The sequence below is a fragment of the Hermetia illucens genome, chromosome 3 (assembly GCF_905115235.1).
Source record: "Hermetia illucens chromosome 3, iHerIll2.2.curated.20191125, whole genome shotgun sequence".
NCBI classification, from domain to species: Eukaryota; Metazoa; Arthropoda; class Insecta; order Diptera; family Stratiomyidae; genus Hermetia; species Hermetia illucens.
In genome coordinates, this window is record NC_051851.1 from 148,846,487 (window position 1) to 148,855,328 (window position 8,842).

At 44.7% G+C, this 8,842-nt stretch overlaps 1 protein-coding gene across 1 annotated transcript; it reads right to left on the reverse strand.

Annotated features, from left to right (window-relative positions):
* Positions 1-4,992: 4,992 nt before the first annotated feature.
* Positions 4,993-6,973, reverse strand: LOC119652561 (protein croquemort). Its single transcript, XM_038056769.1, has 5 exons — positions 6,714-6,973; positions 6,357-6,659; positions 5,483-6,285; positions 5,325-5,415; positions 4,993-5,258 (listed from the first exon to the last, which is right to left on the reverse strand). Exons 1-5 carry the CDS (start codon positions 6,840-6,842, stop codon positions 5,118-5,120), a joined length of 1,467 nt encoding a protein of 488 aa, XP_037912697.1. The 5' UTR covers positions 6,843-6,973; the 3' UTR covers positions 4,993-5,117.
* Between the last annotated feature and the right edge of the window lie 1,869 nt (positions 6,974-8,842).

The following is an 8,842-nucleotide window of genomic DNA, read 5'->3' on the forward strand; positions in this document are numbered from 1 at the left end:
CTGTATGCTTTCCTCCTTCTGAACTGTTGATGTTGGTTTTCAGGATGTCCTGTCCGCCTTTTTTTCTCTTAGGCGCCTGCTGATTATTTAAAGGATCCCCCTCTTTTTCACGTACTCGCTTATTTCGCTGGGATTCGATGGTAGTACGGTTAGGCGTCACTTGGGTCGCTTGTGATACTGTTGGCACAGCGGGGTTCGGCGTGTTGTTATTATTCTTCTCCTCCATCTGTGATCTATTATAGAGGACTCTAATGGCCCTCACCATATTCTTTATGGCTTGGTGCACGTTGTGCTTGTCCTTGATAAACTCGGACAGCTCAACTATCTTTGCCCCAAGCTGGGTGAAGGGTAATTCCTCCGGATCGGGACTCCGCTCCTTATAAGCCCCGGCAGGGTTACTCCTTTTATACGCTGTTTCACTTTTGCCAGTTATTGATCTTGCCTGTACTTTTTCCTTCATCGCCTTTAGCATTGGTGGAGATCTCAAAGTTGATGAGCTTCTTTTGAATGGATCCTTATCTTGTTCCTGGAGCACCTCTTGCTGTCGCGCATCTTGAACATATGCTGTGGATGTTGTTACAGTTTTTGTCGTCCAACGATCCATCTTCAGTTCATCCTTGGTTGTTCTTGCTACTGGTGTTCTCGGTAAGGTCGTACTTCGCTTGAACACTTCCTTCTCCAGATCCAAATCACTTGTAACATTATATGCCAAGGTGGCCAAGTTGTCCACCACCGAGGCACTGCGGTCGAGGGATATCGACGACCGGGAGCCCGCTTGCTCACTCCCAAAAGCCGCCGGTACTGGGGTTCCGAGCCCCTGCACCGTAAGTTTACTCCTTCTCTCGTCTTCCATGGTGGTTTTATGTTCTGGGTATCCTTCCCATAGCCATTTTGGTCCACGCACCAGAGATGAGCAAACACTAGCCCATACACAGTCAGAAAAGAAAAGTGCATGAACACATATTTACACATCAATAGGTATGCCCCTATCCGCCACCTGGGGTCGCGCCTGATGGGAGATCTGGCAACTCCTCACAGGTCAGAGAGTACACTTGAGCCTACTACGGAGGGTTATGGTATGGGGGCCACTCGTGCGATTGAAATTAGAACAAAAAATAAAGACACAGACAAGGTGAAAGTGGCCCCATACCACACAAAAACTGGGTCAACAGGAAGATGCACATCTCTGCAATACTGAGAAACAGCTGACTACACATAAGAAGGGAAGTTGGGAAATCTAACAACGAAGCCATGGTCAACATTTACCTACTGCAAAAACCGCACCCAGCAAAGCAAAAGTACGTCTGAGGTCAGTATATCAGACGTAAAGAAAAACACGCCTCGGTGGTGCAAGTGCTAAACAATATCTGCGCTATCTGAAGTAAGGCCTGAAACCACAAGAAACCCTTAAAAAGGCTGAGGACATGCCCAAGCTTTCACCAACGAAGCCAAGAAAAAGGGGAACAACAGCAAATCCAAATCCCAACTTAAGAAAGAGAAAATCTCGGATAGATCAGTGATTAAGGTAGGAACTAGAAGGCCCGCCGTTAGTTATACTAATCCGTTGAAAGGTATTCGACCGGTCATACTCCTAAAATTATTTCCAGAACAAATATCCACTCAAGGAGAGAGGGAAATCATCGAGAACCTCGTCGTTATGCAGATAATCTTCAACTAGGTCTTCTACCAGTAGACTGCTCAAAGGAGTACACGGCTGATTGGGTTAGGACCACAGCCCTAAATTGCCACGCTGGAACAGAACAGAACTGTCGACATGTCCTGGCGATGATAAGCCACAGGCGCACATTGAGACAGCCTACTTTCCCATCGCTGCACAGATTGATACGGAGAACTTCTGCGCCGTTTAATCACTCCAATTACATGCGATTATGGGGATACTTTTAAAGCAATGATGAGGTCTAAGGCAAACATCACTTGATCGGGGCAGATAACAGATCCCTTGACGCAAATAAACGCCATAACTGTCACACCAATTATTGATTTGGCTCATACCTCATGCTTCAACGGTCATATCGGGCGAAGACCCTATCAAGATCCCAAAGGAATCGCGGAGTTCATTGAGACTGAAAGGGCAGGGCTAAGCAAGGAGGTAGATCTGCTTTTCAGTGAAGAGAAGAAGCTAGACGATCTAAAGTTCAAGGCGGGCGCTGATATGGAAGGAAGTGTCATGTCGGAGGAGAAGGTTGAAAAGCTCCAAACACTAATTGAACCAGTGCCCAGCATTAAGATAGCACACGTAAACCTCCACCATGTAAAAGCTCCATCAGCTGTAATGGTAAGCAAAATTTCCAAGCATAATATTGGAATAGTGCTGTCTTAAGAACCTTGAGTTTACAGGGGCAAATTCGTAGTATGCAAGGAGGAAGCACACAAATAATTTCGGGTTCCTTATGGATATACCTAATAAGAGAGGTACTGACATCGGCCTCAAAAGGGATCACCATCTGATGGTCGCTTACGTTCGCTTGCGTGTTGCATCCATTACTTCTCGCAGGGTTAGGGAGCTGCGATCCCCAAAGTTCAATATCGACCCCTTGTACCACTCAGCTGTCGTTCAATAGTGGGAGAGCTATCTTACTCATCGTACGACAGATCTACTGAGTAGATTGTCGGCCAAGTCCCGAGAGGGCGTCATAAAATCTGGCTGGCTACGAAGTCGTGAAAGCGGATTGATGAACGAAAGGTGTTGGTGGCTCTACTGACCGAGCGAGTCGTCCCCACGTACTCGAGGAGGGCGATCAGACCCGAGTCTGCAAGGGACTCATCTGAAGTGGCTTCGGCCACGAAGCCTCACCGGAGGTTATCTGGTACCATGGGAACCGGGACGACCCTCTGAGAGCATATGCTCCAGGAGAATTCCTGGAGAATGTGTTCTTGGCCCGGTTATTTGCGGTTGGCCCCCTAGTGGGAGTTTCATGGTGGTTGTGGTTATGCCTACATCGCGAGCAGAGCTCCTCGGAGCTCAAGCGTGGAGTTGCGCTGTACAACTCGGGCGCCGTACTCCTTAGTTGCGGTAGAGGTGTTAGATAGGCCTCGCATCCACTGGTATGAATGCTGGGCCTGCACTCAGTATAAACCAGGACCGCTGTGATTGCATGGCTGGGCTCTGATTGTGGTCCCAAAATCAATCCGTGTCCGAAGAGGACCGTTGGATTATGCCTACACGGCAGGTACTCACATTAAACCCCCAGGACTTTCATGACCGAGCGAGTGATGGTGGCCGTAACGCGCTCGAACTCAGTTGCCAAGCAAAATCCTGTGAAGTTCAGCGTAGTGTACGCCGTGACAAAAGAGAATTTGCAATTGCGCTGGTCAGGGAAGCGGAAGATGACGCAGATCGCAATGGTTTCAGAACTGTATACTACGAAAGAGCTTGCATGTGATCACAAATCTTTCGATGGTCCTGTGAAGGTTGTTAACGGTCGATTTCTTATAAACGATGATGAACTACTGTAGAAGTGGAAAAAACACTTCACCTAACCGTATTTCATCCGATGAAATTCCACCTCTTATCGATAAAATGGATAATACCGTAACATGCATTACGGGCTGTTCCTGCAAGCAGAAGATAAATCATTTCGGCCATCAATATACTCAAACGGAGTAAAGCCACCAGGCTTGACGGTCTTCCCGTAGAGTTATTTATCACTGTACCTGCAGTTACTGCAGATCTGCTGGTTCCACTTGTACGGAAATCTTGGGAAACCGAGACCTTTCCCAGAGCGTAAAAGAAGAGGATTAGGCTAAGATTCCAAAAAAGGGCCCTCATTTTTAGGGTAACAATAAGAAAATATAATAGCTAAAATAATCCTGGAACGCATCAAAGTACATCTTGAAAGCTTGATCGACAGAGAACAGGCTGGTTTCTACTCAGAATCCTCCTGCATCGACCACCTCAACACCCTACGGATCATTTTGGAATAGTGCGCGGAATTTAGATCTTCAGTGCTACCTAGTGATTTCCAGAAAGCTTTCGATAGCGTGAACAGGGAGTATATCTGGAGTGCTCTACATAGGAGGGGCATTCATTTGATAGCGCAAAATGTCGCATGCTGCACCGAGATAAAATCTCAGAAGATTTTGAGGTCCAAAGTAGAGTTGGCCAGGGATGCATTTTGTCACCAATATTATTACATCTTCTTGACGGTGGCGACACTTCGACTATGCTGATGACATCTGTTTGTTCTCTCACCAGGTCATGGACCTTGGCTAAATAGTTCTCGATTTAGAAAGAGAGGCAAGTAGAGTCGGACTGAAGATAAACACCAACAAAGCCAAGGTTCGCAGTCTGACGGGTCATCACACCCTTCCTATTTACATTAATGGGCAAAACATCAGCATGTTTCCTGCCGACGGCGGCACCGAACTAGATGTTTCCGACGCATTAACAGCACTAGATCCGCTTTCACTGCCCTGTCTAGAATCTAAAAATGCAGTTGTCTCAATAATAAGACCTCTTAATGGGAGTAGCATATGGAAAGTGAAGTCCACTGTTACTCAAAAGTTCCAAACTTGCGTTAACACCTGTCTCTATTGCATCATCGGAGTACGCTGGCCTGGCACTATTTTAAACGAACAACTTGGTCGGCGCACAGGCTTGGCACTCGTATGCAATGTAATAAAAAGGCGGAAATGGCAGTGGATAGGTCACACATTAAGGGGGGCGACAATTCCATTGCAGGCTATTCTCTGCAGCGAAATCCGCTCTCCCAAAATGGCCAACGAATGATTTGTCCCAAGGGAACTCGGCGCAGACAATAGAGGAAGTGTTCGAGTGTTTCGGGAAATCGTGGGTGGAGTTGAAGTACATTTCAGGTAACCACGAGCTATAGCCCACCAAGGGGTGAAAGGCAACCACATACATATCTGCTTTAGGTGAACCTCTGCACGATTGTTAAATTATGTTGAACTGTTTGTGTGAAGCATATGAAGTTGACCATTAGCTTCCTCTTTCAACACAATTAAAACACCTTTTTATATTGATTAAATATAAATTTAATTTAATACCTACGAAAACACAGAAATTATTAATTTACAGTCTCCTAACAAGCATTTGATCAAAATAGTCGCAAGTTTTCCTAACTCGTCCTTTTTTCTTATTTCTCAAATTGATCCTTAGGTGTCCTTACCCACGACTTAGTCAGAGTCAATATGATTCCAATAATTATAATAATTGCTGCAACCCCAAACAGTCCATATGAAATGTACAATCCAAGATCCGGGACTAGTATAGCAAGCTGAAACCATTTGACATACATTAGCACTTCCTGGATAAGCTTATGTTCCATGGTTAGTTATATTACCTTAACTTGACTAGCCAAATCTGAGTCCAGGTGCACCATCTGAGCAAACCAAAACACTGGCAACAGGACATTTTGGACGTTTTTGAAGATGCTGTGAAAGATGGATGAGATACAGAAATGGTCCTTCATTGGAAAGCAAAGCAAGGCAGAATACTTACTCAATTTTACTATCCTGCCTGCTGTACATATTCAACTGAATCCGTGCTGCTAGATCCAATGGTATTCCAGTTTCAGGATGTAACGCGATGGTGAACTTATGAAGGGTACTATTGGGGCTTAAGCCATCCACTGCATTCAAATAACTGGGGTCAGCCATGTAGAAATGGGGGTAAGACATTGTAGCGGGGGCTCCCAGTTGGCACTTAGATATATCCAGATTTCCAGTAGGTGGACAGTCAGCGAAATCCTCTTCAAGACAGAAACATCGGTTCTCTTCATAGAGATGTCCGTTGTCGAATACCATATCGCCTCCCATCCATTGGGAACCTTCGATTCCATGGGCTTCATATTTATCGTGGTAATTCAACGTAATTGACCTGCAAAGGTCGGATACGAACACTGATATTGGAGCAACAGGGTCCATTTTAACTGGCCATAATTCACCGGTTGTACCATAGATCCTTCCACATTCTCCATCGAAGAATTCTGTTTCATTTTGTCCATTCCAGCGATCCACGAGACCCATAGTTTTAATGTCCTTTTGTCCATTGTATATTGTGAAACGACCATCGAAGCTATCGGAATTGTTTCTATCCACGAACCACCCAAATCTGTCGTATGGAATATCTATAGCAGTGGAATTGAACTTCTTAATAAACGTGAGCAGAGGATCGTCGTATCCGTCGAAAAGCAATTCTCTGGCCGTTTTAGTTATGGTCAAGGAGCCGCCCTTTTTATTCAACAACATGTTGATGACTTCTTTAAAAATATCCATTTCTTTTCTCATCATGTTGGCAACAGTCTGTTCAATGCAAAGAAAGCTGTTAGATATTAGATACGTGGTGAAAGACTTGTAAGAAAAAGACCACCTACCGCAGTGATAGGATTAAGGGAAGTAATAACATCATCCAAGCTTCCACCAGATTGAGATTCATCAAACTGCCAAGTACGTATTTGATTGAAGGATACGGTTCCGTTTTTATTCCACTGTATCTTCACACGCTTATGTTTCTCCTTGAAGACATAAGGCCCACATTCCTTGAAATGGGGCTTCACATCAGGATTAGAAATCTGATCAGAATTCGTCCAGTTGAAAAGGTGGAACTTTAAGTAAATTGGAATAGGTGTCTCCTTCCAGGTGTCGTACATGAGGGACCCCTCTTTTAGTGTCAGTTGCTGAAATAAAAGAACAGATGAAAGAGCAATTCCCAGAACTAAGACTAGTCTTACCGATTCTAAAATGTCCTCACCCCATTGCGGCCATCCCAGAACCAATATTAGAGCTATGACCCCAATAAAAACTCCGCTTCCAAATACCCAGACTTTGCGTTGGGTTTCACTACAACACTTGCAACACATTTTGATTATGCCAGTTCTTCAGACTCAGGACGAACTATATAAAAATATAACGAGAACTCATCAGCACGAGGGTTCCTAAAATAGACCCGCTCGGTAGGAGATCTCGAAACTAAGTAATGTTAGCCCAGCCTCAAATCGCACCTCCAATCGATCAATAATCAGTGATGAAATTTAAATGATAATCTCAAGATAAGATATTTAAAATTTACAATCAAAATTATATAAATTAGGGTGATCATAAAAGAAAGATAACAGTTCCTGACCAGAAGTCAAAGTGCAGATTTCCCGTGTAGTTGAATAGCTTTTGCACTTGAACTTATCTTTATTTATAATTTTAGTTAGTTTTGAGATAAAACGTACGCCAGTGAAAAGTTTCACTGCTATCGTCACAGTATTAAGACTCAACATAAATAAAGTATTGATCTCATGAATTAACCATGTTTTTGGGTACTATACACCCGAGAGCTACTTCAATCTATTATCTGAATTGCGTGATCTGTATCTGATAATTTATATATGGCTACATGCGATCGAAATGCTGGGGACAGAAATATAATACATTAGAAATTATAGAGAGCAAAGTTGGATGGACGGTTAGGATGAATGGATGTGTAGGATTGGGTTATGATACCCCACACTGAAGCCTATGGGCTTATTGTATGTTTCACCAAAGCTCATTAATGCGAAAAGTCCTCTCCCAGTCGCGAGGCTAAGTAGATAGCCCACTAGCCATAGGGAGGTAGGTATCAGTGGCCGTTAGGAGGAGCCTTATTTGCGCTGTGAGGCGCCATTTCGATGCCACGAACTCCTAAGACTGTGACTGTGTGTAGGATTTTTACTCACTAAAACCACCTCCAATTCCTCCCCTACCCCTTGTTATCACCTTTAGGTGTTACATCACAGGGCGAAGTTAGCTTACTTTAACTAGGTCTCCTTGCGTCTACCCCCGGGGTTCCCCACTTCTTCTACTTTTCGCAGTTTATCCTGGATTACTACAATCGTGAAATTGATCGCATCCCAGTCTTCCTAGCAAGTTACCATTCTCCGGACAAAATTTTCCGGTTTTCTCTAGGTTCCTTCTTTCTTCCACGAGCCTAGAACATTGGAAGAACACGTGTTTGGGACCCCGTCGCAGTTTGGACCATCTAAGTTTGGTGTCCAATTTAATCCTGCACAGGTATTGCCTGTATCCTCCATGGCCGGTGAGAAACTGGATGAGATTATAATTGATCTCCCCATGCTTTCTCTCCAACCACTCCTCGATGGAAGGGATCAACCTATAAGTCCAACGACCCTTTTCTGACTGGTCCCATCGCTGTTGCTATCTCCTTATGAATCTCCCCCTCTCGGTTTTTTTCACCTGCGACAGGTTGCCAGGATGTCAATCGGCATCATTCCCGAGATGACGAACGTTGCATTGTCTGAAACGGTCCTGAAGGCGAATACACCCTTAAGGCTATTCTTCTGCAAACCGTACTCAGTTCATGTACATTGCCTAAAACCTGCAGCGCGTTTCCTGAAACTTGGAATGCATACAGCATGATAGAACTCACCACCCTGCGAGTAACCTGCAAGTATGCAGCGGTCCACCTACACCATACTAGTAGTGGATGCTTTTGAGTTTTCCGTCTATCATCACCCTCAAATATTTGATGGCCGGCTTGGAAGTGATGATACGATTCCCGATTTCAACGCAGGCGTAATTTCTTTTGTGCCGCTTAGTGATGAAGACTGCTTCCGTTTTTTTCCTCCGCGAGTGCCAGTCCAGCGCTCTCTAACCAAGCCTTAACAACACCGTTTGCTTCGCTTGAGTACAATTCAGCATCCTCGAGATGCTTTGCGACCACAACCAGTGCTATATCATCGGGGTAACCCACCACCGTGGCCTCCTCTGGAAACGGAAGGTTAAGTACATCATTATACATGCTGTTCGACAGTAGTAAGCCCAGTACAGAGCCCTGTGGGACACCCGCAGAGACAACGTACTCCTTGGATCCATT